The sequence below is a fragment of the Choloepus didactylus genome, chromosome 2, assembly GCF_015220235.1.
Source record: "Choloepus didactylus isolate mChoDid1 chromosome 2, mChoDid1.pri, whole genome shotgun sequence".
NCBI classification, from domain to species: Eukaryota; Metazoa; Chordata; class Mammalia; order Pilosa; family Megalonychidae; genus Choloepus; species Choloepus didactylus.
The window spans coordinates 49,910,853-49,935,833 of NC_051308.1; the positions used below are offsets into that span (position 1 = coordinate 49,910,853).

The following is a 24,981-nucleotide window of genomic DNA, read 5'->3' on the forward strand; positions in this document are numbered from 1 at the left end:
GCTACTGCTCTTCTCTCTACCCCCTTAAATGCCAGAATTCCCAGGTTCTGCCTTTGACCCTCTTCTCTTCTCACTCTGAACATGCTCCCTGGCTAACTGCATCCACTCTCATGGCCTCACCTGCAACCTTTATGCCTGCGACTGCCACATTTAAATCTTTAGCCCCATTCTCCCCCACAACTGCACTCATGTTTTCAATCACGTCCTGGACACCCCATCCTGGTGCCTCGCGGGCCCTCTTCTGATGTGCCAGAGACTACTGATGCACGTTGGTATCTGTGGGCTTCCCCACAGCTCCCTGCTTCCAGTGAGCTTGGTCACGTGGCTGGTTCCAGCCAATGAAGAAATGCTATGTATCACCTCTGATGGAAGTGCTTACAGACCTGGTATCCCACCCCCATGTTCTCTTCCCTTCCATCATACCAGGGCAAGACGGTGGAGAATCAAAACAGAAACGCTCAAGGTCCTGGAGTCACTGCTTAGAAAAAGCCACTGGATCCACATGGAACCGTGACAGGAATAGACTTCTAATGTGAAACATTCCTGAGATTTTGGAGTTATCTGACATAGTAGCGAATGCTAATTACAACACTATGACTGCCTTCTCCACCTGGAAAATTCCCATTTATTCCTCAAGACTCATATTCAAAAATCACCTACTCCCCACAGCCCAACTTCCAAGGGGAAGCCAGCAACTGCAGGCACAGACACCCATCCTGAGACCTCTAGCAATTTGCTCATACCTCAGCAATTATCTGAATCCATCGCACATTTCCATTTGCATGTTTGGGTCCCACATTTGTGTGTGCTTCTTTTTTCACCTCTGTATTTTAAGTACCTTTCAAGCAGCTGACACCTGTTATGCTTGATTTACTGGAGCCAAGATCAGAGCCTTCTCACTCATGTGACAAGCAAATCACAAGTCAGCACTTTTTCTTGAGTCACCATGTTCTTGACATGGTGCTAGGTATTGGGGAAGGAGGCAAGAGAAGTAAAACTCACTGTCACTTACCTCAAGGAGCGTTTTGATCTTTAGATCTTTTGCAACCCGTTATCGCCTTTCTTTATTAAAGGTCAGCTTCTTTAAAAAGGACTTTTCAGGAGCTAACAGTTAAAACCTCTCTCAGAAAGCAAGATCAAAGAGGGGATGTGTAGTGACAAGATTAAAGTAGAGCAGAGCTCTTTTACTCTTTTGAGCCTGGCTCACCCAAACCTGCCACAGTTTAGATCTATAACCTGGCATTCCAGGCTTATGCAGCTGTGCTTGTGTTATTTCGGGTGTGAAAAGAGCTGCAGCAAAAGCACTGCTGGCTGCACAGGGACCCGGATGTGGAGATGACAGGCCAGCCACGCAGAGTCACATTACCTTGGCGTGGCAAAGCTTCCCAAACCCAAAGCACAAAACCATGTCATTGGTTAGGGAAACAGAACAGGGATCTTTTCTGGAAAAACATAGTGACTTTGCTAAAGTAATGTACACAGTGAGTAGTTCCAATTCTCCCAGTCGTCTTAAGATGAGATGTTATTCTCACTCCCAGTCACAAGGAAATGGTGACCATAAATGATGATCAACTATCAACACAATTTTTTCACAATAATTTCCACATATTAGCATTTTACCTTCTATAGCTGTGGACATTGAGCTGATCCATTTAATATACATTAAAAATAATGTCAGCTGCTGTGCTAACTTCCCTGTGTTCAGACCAAAACATACACTAAAAAGAGCTGCGGCCACACAGGAGTGATGCCTCCAGCTGCAGGAAAGTACACTGGGACTTCTCGGACATATTTCGAGTAGGATTTCCAGAATGATAAAGGGAACAAGATTAGACTACAAGGCTGGAATCCACAGGCAGGAGGGAAGATTAGGAAAAAGAACAAAATTTGGAGAGGTAACCTGTTGAAGGGAATGTAGAGTTTGGGAGAGAGAGAAGATATTTTTGTGCTCAGTTAAATATCACATCAAAATAGAGGACACTTAAAGTGACAGCTAAACACAGGAAGTCGTTTCTAGCTGGTATTTTTGTTGGCCACATACCATGACTGTAACAATGAATGCCTATCCCAAATCCAATCAGTGATACCAACTGCAGGCCATACTTGGAAAACAACAAACTGACTAAACAGCACTGCCAGGCGGCTTACCCTGTATGAAGATCCTGTTCCAGTAGGTTTTCCCAACTTGATTTCCACCGAGAAACACCAGGTTGGACAGGATGAGCATTGAGGTGGAGCAGGATGCAAAGGCAGCGTGGAAACGACGGCGAGCTCGTGGGGAGAGAAATTGGGCCTAAGGGGGAAAAGGGCAAGAAGGATTCTCATCACAAGGGTGGGAAAGAATGAGGCCTGGGTTGTTATCCAAGCCTTTCCCTGTCACCAGCCCAGGATGCCTTCCCCCCAGACCCAGAGCAAGGTCAGTATTCAAACAACTTGCAAATCTTCCAGCCTTGTTACAAGTTCACTCTGATCTAAGGAAAAAAGTGACTTACCCAAGACGTTAGTTCCTACTGCCAAAATGGGATTCCCTCTGACGTGTAACACAAAGACTGAAGCTGGTTGAAGTTTATTCCCTCCACCCATCAAGCTGGAATGTCTTCACATGTTTTCTGCATGTAAATCTATAGATGCAGTAACTATATAACTGCTCTCCGTAGTAACCAGCAGAGTTCCATGTAATGAGGCTAAGATCAGGGCAATCTTCTTTTTTATTATTTATTTTTAAAAATTTTTCCAAATGCTCCCCTTTGCCCCCTTACCCCAGCCCCTGGCAAGCTCTAACCTACTTCCTATCTCTGCAAATTTGCTATTTCTTATCATCCCTAAGTGCTGCCATACAATTTTTGTCCTTACATGCCTTGCTTCTTCCACTGAGCATAATGTGTTCAAGGTTCTTCCATGTTGCAGCCTCTCTCAGAACCTCCTTCTTTCTTATGGCTGAATAATATTCCATCGTGTGTATATACAATATTTTGTTGATCCCTTCCTTTGTTGATGGATATTTGGGTTGTTTCCACAGGGTGATCTTCTGGGTCATTAACTTGACCCTGGGAAGCTAACCAACCACTCTGTAAATCTGACCCACTATTAGGAGGAGCTCCATAAAGAAGGGGCAGGAGACTGGGTTCAAATGTGATTCCATTCCTGGAATGAGAGCCCAGGGAATATGTTCCACTTAGAGTGGAAACACGTGAGTGGGTGAGAGAATGAGGCTTGTCAGAGGTCACTGGGCCAGGTCTGGGACAGGATCAGACAGTCCTCTGGGGCTGCATAGTCAGAATGAGGAACAGGCCCCCCACAACAGCCAGACATGTGGGGCCCCGCCCCAGGATTTCTGACAAACTCAGCCTAATCCAAAGGCACGGAAAAGAGGGGGAATGAATGGCCTAAGGATATTTCCTTTTCCTGAAACCTATACATCTTGGGGGTCATGTGTGTTCTGATTTCATTCTGATTGCCAATTACAAATGGAATTCTGAATTATCCAATGGCCTCAGCCAAGGCAATTCCTGACAGGTAGCAAGGACTAAGCTAGAGGGTGAGTTTCCAGCAGGAGCCTTATTTTTTTCCACTGGCCACACTGTGGATCATCATCTTAGTTTGTAAGTCCTGGTCAGTGTCCCCCAAAACCTAGAGAAATGGATTCCTGGACCCTCTCTTTTCCTTTTCCAGGGTCTGTTCTGTTCTCACCTGTAGCTGCTACCATATCCATTACCCATCTGTGGTTCTCTCCTCCAACATCATTTTGGAGCATGGCTTTAATGCCACCTACATGAGAGTGTGCTGTTCCCACAGATAAGCTCTGCAGTGCACACTGAGTTGTCTGACTGGACATGATTATTCTGTAAAGGTGAAGCTGACATCCCTGGTTAAAGGTCCCCGGGCAGGATGACCCAGTCTCTCTCCCAGCTCTGGAAGGGAGAGACCAAGTACAGGAAGGGTGTCAAACAGAACCAGAATGAGACAACTACATGGTATAAAAACTGGTAATGAAAGAAAAATAGGGATGAAGCAGGCTTGTAATTCAGCACTTGTCCCCTCTGAGAATAAGGAGACAATAATCTACCAGTTCCTGCATTTTAAAAGCAGAGGAAGATATTTTCTGGCTATTACTGACTCAATTAGCAGTAACTGGGGAGGCAGAGTGAGAAGAAGCAGGGAGGCAGCCTCCCCTCCTCCAAAAAAAAAAGCCAAGCTAGAATTATAAATTAAGAAAATATGAATTGCCTTAATTGAAATAAACGTGCTGAAATAATTCTCTCCTGGTAGAAGGGCGACTGATAACACATTTGATTTCTAAGGGCCCTGATGAGAGAGACACACTCTGGCACTTCTGCTCTCACCCCAATCAGTCTCCCCTAACCTCACATCCCGTTAGGGGAACTCAAAGGCCCCATGTGATCGTTCCCTTAACAATGGCAACCACAAAGGGTGCACACAGCTTGATTAAGTGTAACGTGGCTCCCCTTTTTATGGGTAATGACTACAATTATTAAATAAACAAGATGGATACTGAGCTAGGAACGCTCTCTTTCCACTGGGTTGCTAAGCGGGGGCTGTGGTTACCTGGTACAGGGAAAGGGCCAGACTACAGTGGGAGGCAGAGCTCCGGGGCGAGGGGCACGGGGCACAGGGAGGAGGGGGAAGGGAATAGTAAGTCCTGGAGGCACAGGGCTGCTTCCAGCTCTGAGAATCTGGTTCCTATACATCTTCCTTTGATTCTGTGATTATCACAATATCTTTCTTAGCTACGTGATTTAACAAATTCATATACCTGCTTAGGAGAAAAAAATCAAAACAATAGCAACTGTGAAAGAGCCTCAGAGACAGCAGGGGAGACACCTAAAATCTGAAACTAGGGAGTGCAATTCAATTTTTAGCAATAGTTGGTATTTGAAAAAAATAAGCAGGAATGTTAAAGGCACGGAATATTGAACTAAATAAGCTAAAAAGATTTAAAGGAGAAACCAAGATGCCCAAAGGCAATTCTTGATTATCTCCCACAGTGAGTGGGTGGGAGATGAAAAGATCGTGATAAATGAAATTGAGAGAAAATACAAAAAAAGTAATTTTAACGAACAGCCCCATCCTCTGAACTGACAAAACCAACCCTGCCAATAAGTAGCAAAACTGACAGAGCATTGCCTCTTTTCTTTGGAAATCAGTGGGAGAACAGAATGACAGCCCGCAAGCAAGGAAAAAAAGAAGGCCTGCTGGATAATCCACACAGGAGGGTAATAACTAACAGCAAAGGGGACTGAAGTATCAGCTGCAGCCATCTCTCCTCTTAGGATTCGCTGGACACACTGTAGAAGGTGAGTTTTGACATTAGGGATCTCTCCCTCTACCTTGGGAACCATCCAGCTTTCAGCCAATGGTTTTCAGGAACTCTACAGGTCATTATCATGCTTGGAGGTCCCAGGAGGGAAAAGGCCATATGGGCAAGGCTGGAGGCTATATTCCTTTAGCCCAGTCGGTTTCATGAATAAATATGACTTTATGAATTGCTAGGGACATAGGGTCAAAGTCCCCACTGATGTGCTTTGTTTCTATTACACTCTCATCAAAGTCCTGTTATTGTCATCACTCCTGCATCTTTCAATCTAGGAAGCAGGCTGCTCACATGCAGGGACTGGGCATGATATGGTAGTCACCAATCCTCCCAACCTAGGGCTTGAACACCCCCCTTGACAGAAAATCCAGGTTGAGGAAGTGTAGACTTAATGCAGAAAACTCAGCATACAATGAAGGCCTTCAGGTATGAAAATAAGAATCATCATCTTGATCTGATAAGGCAATCAGCAAACAGAATTTGATTTTCAGTAACACTAATGTATTTGGATGAAAAAGAGCTCTGGTGAGGCACAATCCACTATCTTTGCAGCAAAAAGCTGGGAGAGGTACTGTCCCTCAGGGGGTGTTTGGAAATTTGCTGGGCATTTTTAGTTGTCCCAATGACTAAGAGGCACTTGTGACATTTGGGGGCAGGGGCCAGGGATAATAAACATACTATAATCTGTGGGACCGAACTGTCCTGCCCCAAATGTCAAAAGTGCCCCTGTTGAGAAAGCGTGGATTATTGTCTTCCATGATCATTCTAGAGCAGGGTTCCCTGCTGGCTGTGGGGGCACAGAACCCCCTCCCTCCTGCTGGAGCAATGCTCGCCATGTGCCCGCTTTACCCTGGGAACCAGAAAAAAAGCATTCCCGAGCAGGGAAAGCAGTTCTTTCCTAACATCCAATCCAGGCCCTTCCCATCCATCCCCATTATCTCCACAGTTCTAAACTTCCCCACTCTCTACACCCCTGAAATTCAGAGGAAAGAGGAAGAAGTGGTAGTACTTCTGTGATTCTAAGAGGGAGGTGGCACAAGCTAGGAAGACTTTGTTCCCACGCGATGTGACCAGTTCTCCCCCACGGTCTCTGACCTACACGACAGAGATGTGTGTGGGGTGGTTTCCCAATGTTGATATAACCCACTATTCAGGCCCAAGGGCAGGTACTGGACCTGAGGCCTGGATGCGTCAAGCGTCTCAGAACATCCAGCAGGGCAGGCCTGGAGCAGAGGTCTAATTCCTCTGTCCCAATATACCGTCTCTGACAGAAGAAACAAGCGGTGGTGTGTGGGAATGTAATCACAACAGTTTAACAGTGACTTTAAACTTCCCTCTAAGACACTGACTCCCAAAGGTGAGGGATGTAACCCAAACAAACTAAACCTTAGAGCTGATCTAAACTTCTGTCAAACTAGTTTGTATTTCCTGCCTGTAAGCTGTTCACAGCTCCATGTGTTTATTCCTATCTCTATGGCAACTCTTCCATCTTTTCCAGTCAACATCCTGTCCCTGGAAATCACAGGATTGGCTGGGGCACAACAGCCGGGGCCTGGGGTGGGAACTGTGGAATCTGGGTCAGGAGTAAAGGACAGAATGCACGTGGGGGTGAAAGGCAGATGGTGAGGTGGGACTGGAGGCTGCCGGTTCCTTACTGGGGGTGCTGTCCTCCTCGGAGGGGCTGCATGTGGGGCGACAGGGGAGGACAGGACAGGCTGAGCATCTGGGGGAGCAGATGGGCCGGAGGAATGGCTGCTGGAGACCGTGACAAAGGCTTGGCAAGTGGGACCTGATGCTGTTTATTTTTAAGTGGGGGAGAAGCTAAAAACAGAAACTGGGTGGGTTTGAGCAGCTGGACAAAGTTCTTCCATATAATCACTGAAGTTTTTATTTTCTAATAAAAATGCTAACCAGAGGCTAAGAAGGGATGAATGAGGAAACAGCAAGGGAGGAAGTTATGGAGACTAAGGACAGAAGACAAGAGATGGATACCCCAAAGGCTGTAAAAATGAGAAGTACAGGTCAGAAGGAAACAGGGTCAGGAAGACGCAAATTCCAAAGTCACTCCAGCGCCCCTCTCCCGTCTGTGAACCCATCTTCCAAGACACTGTTCCTCCTCTCACCCCCCTTCTCAAGGCACTTTAGTCATTTCAATTAGAAGGCTGGTTTTTTTGTTTTGTTTTTGTTTTTTACCAATTCCCCCTTTGATGGCTCATTTTATGGGTCAACTTGGCTAGGCTACAGTGTGAGTGTCCAATTGTTTGGTCAAACACTAGTCTAGATGTTGCTGTGAAGGTATTTTATAGATGGGCTTTGCATCTATATCAGTTGACTTTAAGTAAAGGAGATTACCCTGGATAATGTGCGAAGGTTCACCCAATCAGTTGAAGGCCCTAAGAGCAAAAACTGAGCTTTCCTGGAGAAGAAGAAAATTCTGTCTCAAAACTACCACATCAGCTCATCTGAGTTTCAGACCTGCTGGCCCCCCTTAAAGATTTCAAACTCAAGACTACAACATCTGCTCATGTCAGAACTTCCTGCCGGCTGGCCTGGCCGACAGATTTCAGACTTGCCAGCCTCTACAAATGCATGAGCCAATTCCTTAAAATAACTCTTGTTTATATCTTTTATAGACACACACACACACACACAGTTGGTTCTGCTCCTCTAGAGAACCCTGACTGATACACCCCTCTCTCTTGTATTCCCACCAGCACAGAAAGGTCCCGATGGATGGGAAGAGCCTATGTTTCAGTATGCATCACCCAAGATCCATACATACTCTGAATGTGCTCAATAATTAGCTAACACCTTATGTCTCTTTTTGCCCTAAATAAGCTACAGAATCTCCCAAGTTCTCAATGTTCCACCTCATCCTATATCCACACCAAATGAATACATGAAGGCACTTAGAAAGCGTTACCTCCTTTTTTCCTGTAAACATATGGTGCCTCAAAAATGCCTGTCAGTGAAGGTAAATTTACCATTCTTTGTTTGCTACTGCAATATAAACAATGTGTGACTTAAGAGAGAATCAAATGCCTCGGTGATGAAGGCAAAGCCAGTTTTGCTTAACTGGACTAGTTACCTGCTCCTTAGTTTAAGATTATAGCTTAGTTAAAAGTTGCTGAGGTCATAATTTGACATCCAAATCCATGCAGCATATGAAGGAATTTCAGAGTACTTCCAAATAACTAAGGAAAAAACTGGCTCTCAGCCCAATCAGAGAACTTAAGCCAGCTTTTTGGCGCCTGGGGGCCTGCTAAAAGTTCCGGAATGTCTGACAGTACCCTCTCATCCTGTGTTCCTACTGTTCTCTGCCCCCAGTCCACAGGTTTCTGCTCTGGATGTTGCAGAAGGTTCCTTTTTCACCACCAGGTGATACTCTTCAGTTCAATCACATTTCTATGTCCTCCCACCACATAAAATATTTTGATGGCTCTTTTTATTGCTTACAGACTAAAATCCAAACCAGAAAGGCTCTTCACAATATGACCCCATTTCACTTTCCAACCTTAATTTCCATCACTCTATACCAACAACACAGCTCCATTCACTGTTCTCCAAACATGACATGCACTTCCACATCTCTGCACCCATGCAAACTATTTACTAAAATGTATCCTCCTCATTCTTTCTCCAAGACCCAACTCCATGTCCACTGAAGAGAGCAGCAGCTTTAGACCAACCCAACTTGGGTTCAAGTTCAGGCTTTCCACATTTTTAACTGTTGCCAGAGACAAGCCCAGTCTCTCCACCCACCTAGTTCACAATCCATATTTGATAAATGCTAGGACGCCTCAGCCCTACAGAATCAGTCACTGCTTTTCTGTGTTCCTATCACCCATGGAATAGGTGGCATTAATCTGTATGTATATATAATAATAACAATAATTTTTTATGTAAAAAATTCACGTGAGGAGCTTTAGCTACACTGCAAAATAGTTAAAATATTCCCATTTTACAAATGAGGAACTTGACAATCAGAGAGCTTACTTTTCCCTGGGTTATGAACTAGTAATTACAATGCAAGAATTCATGCTCATTTCTCTAACTTAACACCTCATGCTCCCTGCTACGTTACACAACTTCATGTCTGTGTAGCGGTGTGCATCCCCTCCTCTAGGCCGGAACCTTCAGGATCTTTGCCTCTTTGGTACCCGATACAAAGTAAATCTTCAAAAAATATTTGTTCAATGGATACTTCATGCAAAGTGCCCCTCTAGCAATGCAATGGTTGGCAGATAATCAGCAAGTGTCAATTTCAGGAGCTCAGTGTTTTCAATAACATATGGATAAAAACGGCACTGGAATTTTGAAAAGAAATTGGGATTCACAATTATAGTAAGAGGTTTAATATATCTCCCCTGAAAATGACATCTAAAGTCCAAAAATATGAATATAGAGTAGATGAATAAAATTTAACAGGCTTTGTCTAATAGTCATAGGTAATAAGCAGTGAACAAATGCAGTTCTCAAACACATGTGGACCATAATCAAAACTGAAATACTAAGCCACGCAAGGAATCTAAACACATTAACAAGTTATCGTAGAGACCATGCTTACTGACTGACAGCAATGTAATAAAATAATAAATCAGCAGCAACAAAATCTGTAAAGGCTAACACATCAATAAATTTTTTAATGAAATACATTTCATTCATTGAAACCAGAAGTTTTTATTTAAGGAAGAGTAAAATAGATACAACTTTGGCAAGTATGATCAATTAAGAAAATAAGGCAAAATAAGTAGTACTAGGAAATAACACATAAGAGATTTTAAGGCCTTTGTAGATTATACAGCAATGTATTTGGAAACCTATCTGAAAAAGATAACTTACGTAGAAAATATAAATTGTATAATTTTCTCATAGAAGTAGAAAACCTGAAAAATCATAATTGTAGAAGAAATTCAAACAGAGGTCAAAGATCTACGCTCAAGGAAAATCTGCCCAAATGACTTTAATGGATAAGTTCTACCAGATGGTCAAGGAATAGATAATTCCATGTCACAGAAACTGCTCCAAGAGGTAGGGAAATATGGGCAGCTTCCCATTCATTTCATGACACTAGCATAACCCTTAGAACAGAATCATAACATGTCAACACAAGAGAAGGAAACTGGAAGCTAATCTGTCTTTTATATCTGTCTTAAAAATATGAAATTAAATAGCAGCAAATCTAATACAGGAATGATTAAAAGAATACTCCCAATTGAATAAGATTTATCCCAGAAATGGAAGAATGATTCAATATTAGAAACATTGTATGATCCATGTACTACATGACATTAATTAATTAGATGATAATAATTTATGATCACTCAATAGGTGCCAATAAAGAATGAGATAAACCTGTGTACCCATTCAGGGGTGACATAATTAACATGGTGACTTACATTTCCTGGAAAGCCTCCCCTCGGAATCAACTAATAAAAGGACAAATCCCACTTGGTTGGAACTCTGGAGCATGATAGAGACTGGAGAAGGACTCCACAAACACTGATCAAAGAAAAAGAAAAGAAAACACCAAAATCAGGGAGGAGATTCACATCCCAGATACACCAGTGCGGGCCCTCTCCCTCACCCAGTCCACACAGCTCGGGAGTCACGCACAGGCAGCACTCCCTGGGTCTCTCCTGCCACAGATGCAGAGAACAGAGCCACTCACAGCAGCAAGTTAGAACCCCAAGCACAGGGACCCAAGTCGGCAGAGACCCAGGGGGGAACAAAGTGGCTGAGGACTGCCACATACAAAAGTGCCCCCAGGGGGGAAAAATGAGGGACCCCGGCAGAACCGCAGTAAGTACAGTCTCTGTTTGCTGGTCCAGGCCTTTCTGTATTGACCCACCTTTCCAGATTGACCCCATCTGGGTCCCTGAGGCAGGATACACTAACAGGGAGAAACTGGAGACAGAAAAAACAAAAAAAAAAAAAAAAGGAAGACTGAACTGCTCTAAGACAGGAGGGTCGCAGAACCCAGTTGTGAGTGAGGGAGAGAATTTAAACAAATCACAGGAGCTGGGAAGAAAATTCTGCATAAAAACTGAGCAGATCAAGATTTTGGAAGAAGGAACAGAAGAAAATGAAACAATTGAACAAAAAGTGCAACCTTAAAAATTGTACCACCTATTCAGGGCAAGAATCAGATAAAGACGAGCTGAGAAAATATGAACAGTTAAATATGGGCTACTCTAAAGTTCCAGAACAACTTGGAACAAGCATCAAAGAAGAGCCTTAACACAGAGCCATTCAACAATAAAACCCTAAGGCAAGAGAGAAACTGAACTTCAGAGTTAACTCATCAAGAAAATCAGATGCCTAGACATCAGAAAAAAATTACAAGCCACACTAAGAAACAGGAAGATATGGCTTAGACAAGGGAACAAACTAAAACTTCAAAGGAAACCCAGAATTTGGAACAACTAATCAAAGAAGTGCAAACAAATCTCCTTAATCAATTCAAAGACATGAAAGACAATATGGATATACAACTAAAGGATATTAAGAAGACAATGTGTGACCATAAATAAGAATTTGAAAGATTAAAACGAAATAGAAATGGGGATGAAAGGCAAAATAATGGACATTAAAAATATACTAGAGATATACAACAGCAAATTTAAACAGGCAGAAGAAACAATCAGTGAACTAGAAGACAGGACCATCAAAATCAGTCAGAGGAACAGAGAACAGAATAGAAGAAACTGAGAACTGTCTCAGGGAATTGAGTGGCAGCATGAAGGGTCCAAGCATACGCATCATAGGTGTCCCAGAAGGAGAAGAGAAGGGAAAGGGGCAGAAAGAATATTTGAAGAAATAATGGTCAAATTTTTCCTAATTCTTATGAAAGACATAAACATACATGTCCAAAAGGTGTAACATACTCCAAATAGAGTAAACCTGGAGACCTACTCCAAGACACATACTAATAAGAATGTCAAATGCCAGAGATAAAGAGAGAATTCTGAAAGCAACAAGAGAAAAGTGATTTGTCACATACAAGGGATCCTCAATAAGACTAAGTACAATTTATCATCAGAAACTATGGAGACAAGAAGGCAATGGTATAATATAACTGAGGTATTGAAAGAGAAAAACTGCCAGTGAGAAATTCTTTGTCTGGAAAACTATCCTCCAAAAAATGAGTGAGTTTAAAACATTCATAGATAAACAGAAACCGAGAGTTTGTCAACAAATGACAAGAGGCCAAAAACATCAGAAAATTTTAAAGCATATGAAGAAACAAGAAGATATGGATAACCCAAACCCAAACACCCACATCAGAAGATCAGAGGAGACACAGTACTTGGAGCAATTACTCAAAGAACTAATGACAAACAACGAGATTATGGAACAGGATATAAAGGACATGAAGAAGACCCTAGAAGAGCATAAAGAAGAATCTGCAAGAGTAAATAAAAAAAAATAGATGATCTTATGGAAATAAAAGAAACTTATCGATAAAATTAAAAAGATTCTGGATGTGAGGATCTAAGGTGGCAGCATAGAGAGGAATGGAAGCTAGTTAAGTCCACCTGGAACAACTAATAAGCAACCAGGAACAGCTAGTAAACAATCCGGAATAACAGCAGGGGGACAAACGTGACTGTCCACTCATCATACTCCAACCTGAATTGGGAGGAATGCCCCCAGATTGCAGCATAAAATCTGTAAGTAAAAACTACAGATCCAAGCCAGGAGCCCCCTTCCCCCACAGCCCCAGCTGCAAAGCTTTGTGGAGCCAGAGAGCAACTCTCACTGAGCAAGCAAGTATAGCTCAGCTGAGCTCCAAATGGGGTTTTAATTAACAAGCATGGACTGCTCCATATGAATCCCCAACAAGCAGACAGAGGCTTTGGTTGAAGACTGACCTTGGAGAGACGGAGGGTGGCCGTGGACTGGCCCTGAAGGGAGATTTCTGTCCCTGTTTCAGCTCAGTGTCTCTGTTTCAGCTCAGCCATCTTTGGTTCCCACTGCTCTGACCCAGATAAGGGTGGAGATAGCACAGGAAGAGAGACACCACTGAAATCCTAATGACCTCTACCTAGGAGGTCTATCTTCTCTAGCAGGAAAGAGGTGGGGCCAAGCTCTACTACCCGCCTTCCATTCAGAACCAGACTCCAGAGCCTGGGGGAAAACAGCCACAGGCCACACCTCCTTACACCAGTCTGGAGCTACAGGCTGACAGGCGCCACCTGCTGGGCAGAAAAGCACAGTGACCCAAGGCCTCACAGGTGTACCAATTTTCTAAGACACACCCTCAGGGAAACCAGATACTGAATAGTTATTCCTTCTGGGACTGGAGCCTGTTTTGGTCTGGGAAAACCTGATTGAGGTAACCAAGGAAACCAGATGCCTAGACAACAGAAAACTACAACCTACGCTAAGAGAAATGAAGTTATGGCCCAGTCAAAGGAACAAACTTATACTTCAACTGAGATACAGGAACTTAAACAACTAATACTAAGTCAATTCAAAAAGTTTAGGGAGGATACGGCAAAAGAGATGGACTGTATAATGAAAACACTGGGTGTACATAAGGTAGAAATTGAAAGTTCAAAAAACCAATTGGCAGAATCTATGGAAATGAAAGGCAAAAGAGATGAAAGATACAATGGAAACATACAACAGCAGATCTCAAGAAGCAGAAGAAAACATTCAGGAACTGGAGAAGAAGGCACCTGAAAGCCTACACACAAAACAACAGATAGAAAGGATGGAACAATACAAACATCACTGGAAACTTAAGGAAAAAATGAAAATCAGGAATGTATGTGTTATGGGTGTCCCTGAAGGAGAAGAGAAAAGGTGCAGAAGCAATAATAGAGGAAATAATCAATGAAAATTTCCCATCTCTTATGAAAAATATAAAATTACAGATCCAAGAAGCGCAGCGTACCCCAAACAGAATAAATCTGAATAGGCCCACACCAAGACACTTAATAATCACATTATCAAATGTCAAAAATAAAGAGAGAATCCTGAAAGCAGCAAGAGAAAAGCAATCCATCACATACAAAGGAAGCTTGATAAGACTATGCACAGATTTCTCAACAGAAACCATGGAGGCAAGAAGGAAGTGGGGTGATATATTTAAGATGCTGAAAGAGAAAAACCACCAACCAAGAATCCTATATCCAGCAAAACTGTCCTTCAAATATGAGGGAGAGCTTAAAATATTCTCAGACAACCAGACAATGGCAGACTTTGTGAAAAGATACCTGCTCTACAGGAAACACTAAAGGAAGCACTGCAGACAGAAAGGAAAAGACAGGAGTGAGAGGTTTGGAACACAATTTTGGGAGATAGTAGCATAGCCATGTAAGTACACTGAACAAAGATGACTGTGAGCATAGTTGAAAGAGGAAGGTTGGGACCATGTGGGACACCAGAACAAAAGATGAAGGATAAAGACTGGGACTGTGTAACTCAGGGAAACCTAGGGTGCTCAATGATTGTAACAAAGGGTAGAAATATGTTTTTACATGAGGTAGAACAAATGAATGTCAACATTGCAAGGTGTTAAAAATAGGGTGGGACTGGGGGGAAAATACAGTCAATACAAACTAGAGACTATAATTAATAGAAACATTGTATTATGCTTCCTTTAATATAACAAAGGCAGTACACCAGAGCTAAATGCATATGGAGGGGGGACACAGGGGAAGGACATGGGACTCCTGGCATTGGTGATGTTGTCTGACTCTTTATTCTACTTTAGGTTAATGCTATCTTTCCTTCTGTTGCTTTCTAGCTGCCACGTTTTTTTGTTCTTGTTGTTGTTGTTACTGTTTTATGTCTCTCTCTCTTTCTCTTTTCTTTTTCTTTTGTCTCTCTGCCTTCTTTGATTCTTCCTACCCTTTGGAGAAGAAATGCAAATGTCCTTATATAGATAGTGGCGATGGTGCTGAATACATAAACATGTGACTATACATGGAACCAACGATTGTTTGCTTAGGACGGAATGTATGGTGGGTGAACAAAACCGTCTTAAAAGAAAGGGGTTGATAAAGAAACCTTGAGGGCACTATATTGAGTGAAATAAGACACATAAAGGCAAATATTGCAGGATCTCACTTATATGAACTAATTATAACATGTAAACTCACAGATATGAAATATAAGTTACAGGATATAGAATGAGGCTAAAGAAGGGGGAGTGTTTGCTTATTATGAGCAGAATGTTCACCTAGGATGATCTTAAATGTTGGAAATGGACAGAGGTGATGGTAGCATGTTGTGAGAATAACAGTGCTAAAAGGTTTGTGAAGGTGGTGGAAAGTGTAGGCTCAGAGTCACGTATGTCACCAGAATGTATAAAAAAAGTGAATCTTGTGGTGGACAATGTCCATGATGAACTATACAAATATTAGAAATCTCTCTCACGAACTAGAACAAATGTATGACAGTATAACTAGAAGTTAATAATAGGGAGGCATATAGGAAAAAAATGTATACCTATTTCAAACTATATACTACAGTTAGTAGTATTTTAACATTCTTTCATCAGCAGTAACAAATGTGCTACACCAAAACTATGAATCAATAACGGATGGGGGCGTGGTTAGGGGTATGGGAGGATTTGAGTCTCCTTTTTTTGGTCTGTCTTTCTTTTCTGGAGTAATGAAAATGTTCTAAAAATTGAAAAAAAAAAGTTAATCATGGTGATGGATGCACAGCTGTATGATGGTACCATGGGCAATTGACTGTACACTTTGGATCTTTGGTTAGTTGTATGGTATGTGAACAATCTCAATTTGTGTATATATATATATGAAGAATAGCTAGAAGGAAAGACCTGAAACTGTTGAACTGCACCCCAGTAGCCTTGATTCTTAAAGACAATTGTACAACTATTTAGCTTACATGGTGTGACTGTGTGATTGTGGAGACCTTGTGGCTCAGACTCCCTCTATCCAGTGTAGGGATAGATGAGTAGAAAAATGGGAAAAAAAATTAAATGAGTAATGGGGGGATGGGAGGAATGGGATGTTTTGGGTATTCTTCTTTACTTGTGTTTTTATTCTTATTTTAATTTTTTTTAGAGTAATGAAAATGTTTAAAATTTCATTTCAGTGATGAATGCATAACCATAAGATAATACTGTGAACAACTGATTGTACACTGTGGATGACTATAGGGTATGGGAATATATTTCAATAAAACTGAATTGGAAAAAAAAAAAAAAAACCAAGCCACAAAACAACACTATTTATCTACAAATGAACAAACAAAAACCCTACTACCTGTCCAAAAACATATATCATACACATTCAAGTGGGTGCTTATGCGGATGGAAGGGGACTGGGAAGGCAAGAGAGAATGCAGGAGACAAATAAAATGGAATAAAATGGGAGGTACCTCATTCTGACAACTTATGACAGTTTGCCAGGATTTAAGGAATGCAATTAACTCAACACTTTGTATCTTGGGTTTAAAGGAAAAAAGACAAATGATGAAAATATTGAGTTGTTATGTAACAGATAGCTCAAAGTAAAAAAAAAAAAAAAAAAAGACACTCTATTATTCTATAGCAAAACGTGTTATTCACTTTGCAAGCACAGAATTATTCCGAGCAAAACAGCAGCATATTACATTAAATTGATGTTATTAATTGAATGTGGTTTTTTAGTTCTGATTTCATTTATGAATTCACTTTTGTTTTATAATTATATAAGATTTCCAAGCATAAGGAATATATGCTTGGTTTTATGTTGTGTAAATCTAAGGAACATTACAATAAAAATAATTTAACGTTAAAAACATATTCTGGATACACACAGTACTAGATTAGAGGAAGCTAAGGAGTGAATTAGCAAGCTTGAAGAGGGCAGAACGGAAAGTGGAAGAACAAAAGAAAGAGGAAAAAATTGAAAAAGTTGAAATGGATCTCAGAGATATGATGGAAACATAAAGCACACAAATATAAGAAACACTGGTGTTCCAGAAGGGAAAGAGAAGGGTATAGAAAGAGTATTCAAAGAAATTTTGGGGGAAAACTTCCCAAATCTTCTACACAACATAAATACACAAATCACAGATGCCCAACAAACTCAAAACAGAATAAATCCAAATAAACCCACTCTGAGACATATGCTGATCACACTGTCAAATACGGAAGAGAAGGCGCAAGTTCTGAAAGCAGCAAGAGAGAAGCAATTCACTTACAAGGGAAACAGCATAAGACTAGGCAGTGACTACTCAGCAGTGACTATGAAGGCAAGAAGGCAGTGGTATGACATATTTAAAATTCTGAAAGAGAAAAAATTGACAACCCAGAATTCTTTACCCAGCCAAGTTTTCCTTCAAATTTGAGGGAGAGCTTAAATTTATCACAGACAAACAAATGCTGAGAGAACTTGCTAACAAGAGACTTGCCCTACTTGAGATACTAAAGGATGCCCTACATACAGAGAATCAAAGAAAGGAGAGAGAGGTATGGAGAAAGGTTCAGAACTAAAGAGATTTAGTAAGGGTACATTAAAGGAAATTAAGAAAGAGAGGGAAAAAATATATCTGACAAACATAAACCAAAGGATAAGATGGCTAATTCAAGAAATGCCTTCACAGTAATAACACTGAATATGAATGGATTAAACACCCCAATTAGAAGATATAGATTGGCAGAATGGATTAAAAAATATGAGCCATCAATATATTGCTTACAAGAGACTCATCTTAGACACAGGGACACAAAGAAATTGAAAGTGAAAGGATGGAAAAAAATATTTCATGCAAGCTACAGCCAAAAGAAAGCAGGAGTAGCAATATTAATCTCAGATAAAATAGAATTTAAATGAAAGGATGTTATGAGAGACAAAGAAGGCAACTACATACTAATAAAAGGGACAATTCAACAAGAAGAAATAACAATCATAAATGTTTAGGCACCCAATCAAGGTGCCCCAAAATATACGAGACAAACATTGGCAAAACTAAAGGAAGCAATAGATGTTTCCACAATAACTGTGGGAGACTTCAATACATCACTCTCTCCTATAGATAGATCAACCAGACAGAAGACAAATAAGAAAACTGAAAACGTAAACAATCTGATAAATGAATGTGAATTAACAGACATATATAGAACATCACATCCCAAATCACCAGGATACACACATTTCTCTAGTGCTCCTGGATATTTCTCAAGAATAGATCATATGCTGGGACATAAAACAAGCCTCAATAAATTTCAAAAAATTGAAAATATTCAAAGCATATTCTCTGATCATAATGGGATACAATTAGAAGTCAATAACCTTCAGAGACTTAGAAAATCCACAAATACCTGGACGTTAAACAACACACTCCTAAACAATCAGTGGGTTAAAGAATAAATAGCAAAAGAAATGCAAAATACATAGAGATGAATGAAAATGAGAACACAACATATCAAAACCTATAAGATGCCGCAAAGGCAGTATTGAAGGGAAATTTATAGCTCTAAATGCATACATTAAAAAGGAAGAAAGAGCTAAAATTGAAGAACTAATGGAGCAACTGAAGAAGCTAGAAAATGAACAGGAAACTAATCCTAAACCAAGTAGAAGAAAAGAAATAACAGGGATTAAAGCAGAAATAAATGATGTAGAGAACAAAAAAGCAACAGAAAGAATAAATAACACCAAGAGTTGGTTCTTCGAAAAGATCAACAAAATCGACAGGCCCCTAGCTCGACTGACAAAATTAAAAAGAGAGAAGACCCAAAGAAACAAAATAATGAATGAGAGAGGCGACATTACTGCAGATCCTGAAGAAACAAAAAAATTATAAGAGGATACCATGAACGACTGTATGCCAACAAACTAGATAATGTAGAGGAAATGGACATTTTCTTGGAAACACATGAACAACCTAGACTGACCAGGGAAGAAATAGAAGACCTCAGCCAACCAATCATAAGCAAGGAGATCCAATCAGTCATCAAAAAACTTCTCACAAATAATGCCCAGGGCCAGATGGGCAATTCTACCAAACCTTCCAAAAAGAACTGACACCAATCTTATTTAAACTCTTTCAAAACGCTGAAGAAAATGGAAAACTACCCAACACATTTTATGAAGTTAACATCACTCTAACACCAAAACAAGGTAAAGATGCTGCAAAAAAGGAAAACTACAGGCCTATCTCCCTAATGAATATAGATGTAAAAATTCTGAACAAAATACTTGCAAATTGAATCCAAAGACACATCTAAAAAATCATATACCATGACCAAGTGGGGTATATTCCAGGCATGCAAGGATGGTTCAACATAAGAAAATCAATGTACTATAACACATTAACAAATCAAAAGGGAAAAATCTAATGATCATCTCAATAGAGACTGAAAAAGCATTCGACAAAATCCAGCATCCTTTTTTGATAAAAACACATCAAGAGGTAGAAACTGAAGGAAACTTCCTCAATATGATAAAGGGCATATAGGAAAAACCCACAGCCAGCCTAGTACTTAACAGTGAGACCCTGAAAGCCTTCCCTCTAAGATCAGGAATGAGACAAGGGTGCCCCCTGTCACCACTGTTATTCAACACTGTGCTAGAAGTGCTAGCCAGGGCAATCCAGCAAGACAAAGAAATAAAAGGCATCCAAATTAGAAAGGAAGAAGTAAAGCTGTCATTATTTGCAGATGATATCATCTTCTATCCGGAAAACCCTGAGAAATCGATGACATAGAGACCTGAGCTAATAAACAAATTCAGCAAAGTAGCAGGATACAAGATTAATGCACATAAGTCAGCAATGTTGCTATATACTAGAAATGACCAAACTGAAGAGACATTCAAGAAAAAGATACTATTTTCAATAGCAACTAAAAAAAATCAATACCTAGGAATAAACTTAACCAAAGATGTAAAAGAGCTATACAAAGAAAACTACATAACTTTACTAAAAGAAATAGAAAGGGACCTTAAAAGATGGAAAAATATTCCATGTTCATGGATAGGAAGGCTAAATGTCATTAAGTTGTCAATTCTACCCAAACTCATCCACAGATTCAATGCAATCCCAATCAAAATTCCAACAACCTACTTTGCAGACTTGGAAAAGCTAGTTATCAAATTTATTTGGAGAGGGAAGATGCCTCGAATTGCTAAAAACATTCTAAAAAAGAAAAACAAAGCGGGAGGACTTACACTCCCTGACTTTGAAGTTTATTATAAAGCCACAGTAGTCCAAACAGCATGGTACTGGCACAAAGATAAACATATTGATCAATGGAATCGAACTGAAAATTTGGAGACAGACCCCCAGATATGGTTGACTGATCTTTGATAAGGCCCCCAGAACCACTGAACTGGGACATAACAGTCTTTTCAACAAATGGGGCTGGGAGAGTTGGACCCCTACCTCACACCCTACACAAAAATTAACCCAAAATGGATTAAAGACCTCAATATAAGAGACAGTACCATAAAACTCCTGGAAAATAATGTAGGGAAACATCTTCAACACCTTGTATTAGGCAGTCACTTCCTAGACCTTACACCCAAAGCACAAGCAACAAAAGAAAAAATAGATAAATGGGAACTCCTCAAAGTTAAAAGTTTCTGTACCTCAAAGGAATTTGTCAAAAAGGTGAAGAGGCAGCCAACTCAATGGGAAAAAATATTTTGAAACCATGTATCTGATAAAAGACTGGTATCCTCCATATGTAAAGAAATCTTACAACTCAACAACAATAGTACAGATAGCCTATTTATAAAATGGGCAAAAGATATGAAAAAGACAGTTCTCTGAAGAGGAAATACAAATGGCCAAATACATGAAAAGTGTTCATCTTCACTAACTATTAGGGAAATGCAAATTAAGACCACAATGAGATAACATCTCATACCAATTAGATTGTCTGCCATGAAACAAACAGGAAACTACAAATGCTGGAGAGGATGTGGAGAAATTGGAACTCTTATCCATTGTTGGTGGGACTTTATAGTGGTTCAGCCACTCTGGAAGACAGGCAGTTCCTTAGAAAACTAGATATAGAGATACCCTTCGATCCAGCAATCGAACTTCTCAATATATACCCAGAAGATGTGAAAACAGTGACACAAACAGGTATCTGTAATGTTCATAACAGCAATATGCACAATTGTGGAGAGATGTCCTTCACAGATGGGTGGATAAATAAAATGTGGTATATACACACGATGGAATACCACATAGCAATAAGAAGGAACAATGTTGTGAAATATATAAATGGAAATATTGTGTGTTACCACTAATCTGAACACTGAAAAATGTAAAATAAATGGCTTATAATGTAGGACGTAGGGGGCCTAGCAATAGACAGCAAATAGTGAAGGGGGGAATGATAATCTAATAAAAACAGATAAGTTATCATGGGTAAACTGAATGTTCTGGGAATGCTCAGGAATAACTATGGTTTGTTCATTTCTGGTGGGTATGGTAGGAACAAGTTCACAGAAATGTAGTTATTTTAGGTTATTTGCTTTTCTTATTCCTTTGCTGGGTTATAGTCTGTTTATTTTCTTGGGCTAGAGTAGGAACATGTTGGAAGTAATTTCCAACATGTTATTTTAGGTTATTTGTTTTTTTCTTATTCCTTTGTTTTTGTTTTGTTTGAAATACTGTTTTTTTTTAATTGTTTTTTTTTTATTTTTTTGATAAAGTTAATTAAAAAAAAAAAAACAACGAAAAAAAAGATGCAGAGCCCCCCTGAGGAGCTGGGGAAAATGCAGAGGTGTTGGGCTTCCTCACTTAGATAGTTGCTGATGTTCTCACAAATATCGAGGAACGGCAGTTTGATGTGCCGAGTCCTTTATCACGGGACTTGCCCTTAGGAGGTCTGTTGCTGCAGGGGAGAGCCTGGGCCTGCTTATAGTTGTGCCTAAGAGTCTCCTCCTGAGTACCTATTTGTTGCTCAGATGTGGCCTCCTCTTTCTAGCTAAGCCAACTTGGCAGGTGAACTCACTACCCTTCCCCCTACATGTGATCTGACACCCAGGGGTGTAAATCTCCCTGGCAACGCAGGATATGACTCCTGGGGATGAATCTGGACCTGGCATCGTGGGATTGAGAACATCCTCTTGACCAAAAGGGGGAAGTGAAATGAAATGAAATGAAGTTTCAGTGGCTGAGAGATTCCAAACGGAGTCGAGAGGTCACTCTGGTGGGCACTCTTATGCACTATATAGATAACCATTTTTAGGCTTTAACATATTGAAATAGCTAGAAGTAAATACCTGAAACTATCAAACTCCAATCCAGTAGCCTTGACTCCTGAGTATGTATGTACAACAATGTAGCTTACAAGGCATGACAATGTGATTGTGAAACCTTGTGGATCACACTCCTTTCTATCCAGTGTATGGATGGATGAGTAGAAAAATGGAGACAAAAAACTAAAGGAAAAACAGGGCAGGAGGGGAGGACAATTTGGGTGTTCTTTTTCTACTCTTATTTTTTTTTTAATTCTTATTTTCACTTTTTCTGGTACAAGGAAAAAGTTCAAAAAATAGAGCGGGGTGATGAATGAACAACTATATGATGGAATGTGAACAAGTGATTGTATACTTTGGATGACTGTATGCTGTGTGAATATATCTTAATAAAAAAATAAAGATAAAAATAAAACCATGTGGGAAGGCGGGGCAAGATGGCGGACTGGTGAGCTGTATGTTTCAGTTACTCCTCCAGGAAAGTAGGTACAAAGCCAGGAACTCCGTGGACTGGACACCACAGAGCAACTGGACGTCGGGCATACTTCATACAACACTCATGAACATGTGGAACTGCTGAGATCAGCGAAATCTGTAAGTTGTTGTGGCCAGGGGACCCGTACCCCTCCCTGCGAGGCTCAGTCCTGTGGGAAGAGGGGCTGTCAGCTCCAGGAAGGAGAAGGGAGAACTGCAGTGGCAGCCCTTATCGGAAACTCATTCTACTGATCCAAACTCCAACCATAGATAGACTGAGACCAGACACCAGAGAATCTGAGAGCAGCCAGCCCACCAAAGAGGAGACAGGCATAGAAAAAAACAGCACGAAAAACTCCAAAATAAAAGCGGAGGATTTTTGGAGTTCTGGTAAACATAGAAAGGGGAAGGGCAGAGCTCAGGCCCTGAGGCTCATATGCAAATCCTGAAGAAAAGCTGATCTCTCTGCCCTGTGGACCTTTCCTTAATGGCCCTAATTGCTTTGTCTCTTAGCATTTCAATAACCCATTAGATCTCTGAGGAGGGCCCTTTTTTTTTTTAATTTTTTTTTCTTTTTCTAAAACAATTACTCTAAGAAGCCCAATACAGAAAGCCTCAAAGACTTGCAATTTGGGCAGGTCAAGACAAGAGCAGAACTAAGAGAGCTCTGAGACAAAAGGCAATAATCCAGTGGCTGAGAAAATTCACTTAACACCACAACTTCCCAAGAAAAGGGGGCTGTCCGCTCACAGCCATCATCCTGGTGGACAGGAAACACTCCTGCCCATCACCAGCCCCAAGCCGAGAGCTGTCCCAGACAACCCAGTGTGACAGAAGTCCTTCGAATAACAGGCACACACCACAAAACTGGGCGTGGACATTAGCCTTCCCTGCACCCTCAGCTGGTAGTCCCAGAGTTGGGAAGGTGGAGCAGTGTGAATTAACAAAGCCCCATTCAGCCATCATTTCAGCAGACTGGGAGCCTCCCTACACAGCCCAGCAGCCCAGAACTGCCCTGGGGGGACGGCACTCACCTGTGACATAGCACTGTCATCCCTCAACAGAGGACCAGGGGATGCATGGCCCGGAAGAGAGACCCATTCGCAAGTCTCAGGAGCCATACGCCAATACCAAGGACTTCTGGGTCAGTGGCAGAGACAACCTGTGGCAGGACTGAACTGAAGGATTAGACCATTGCAGCAGCTTTAAAACTCTAGGATCACCAGGGAGATATGATTGTTAGAGCCACCCCCCCCGACTGCCCAGAAACACGCCCCATATACAGGGCAGGCAACACCAACTACACACGCAAGCTTGGTACACCAATTGGACCCCACAAGACTCACTCCCCCACTCACCACAAAGGCTAAACAGGGGAGAACTGGCTTGGGGAGAACAGGTGGCTCGTGGACGCCACCTGCTGGTTAGTTAGAGAAAGTGTACTCCACGAAGCTGTAGATCTGATAAATTAGAGATAAGGACTTCAATTGGTCTACAAATCCTAAAAGAACCCTATCAAGTTCAGCAAATGCCACGAGGCCAAAAACAACAGAAAATTATAAAGCATATGAAAAAACCAGACGATATGGATAACCCAAGCCCAAGCACCCAAATCAAAAGATCAGAAGAGACACAGCACCTAGAGCAGCTACTCAAAGAACTAAAGATGAACAATGAGACCATAGTACGGGAGACAAAGGAAATCAAGAAAACCCTAGAAGAGAATAAAGAAGACATTGCAAGACTAAATAAAAAAATGGATAATCTTATGTAAATTAAAGAAACTGTTGACCAAATTAAAAAGATTCTGGACACTCATAGTACAAGACTAGAGGAAGTTGAACAACGAATTAGTGACCTCGAAGATGACAGAATGGAAAATGAAAGCATAAAAGAAAGACTGGGGAAAAAAATTGAAAAAATCGAAATGGACATCACGGATATGATAGATAATATGAAACGTCCAAAGATAAGACTCATTGGTGTCCC

General features: G+C 40.9%; 1 protein-coding gene across 12 annotated transcripts in view; it reads right to left on the bottom strand.

Annotated features, from left to right (window-relative positions):
* The window catches only part of HHAT (hedgehog acyltransferase), a 404,545-nt gene that overhangs the window by 49,426 nt on the left and 330,138 nt on the right, over window positions 1–24,981 (bottom strand). For all 12 annotated transcript variants that reach the window (XM_037824548.1, XM_037824553.1, XM_037824584.1 and 9 more), the window contains one exon: window positions 2,149–2,293. In XM_037824548.1, coding sequence (XP_037680476.1) covers window positions 2,149–2,293 — 145 coding nt within the window. The remainder of the gene's footprint in view (window positions 1–2,148; window positions 2,294–24,981) is intronic.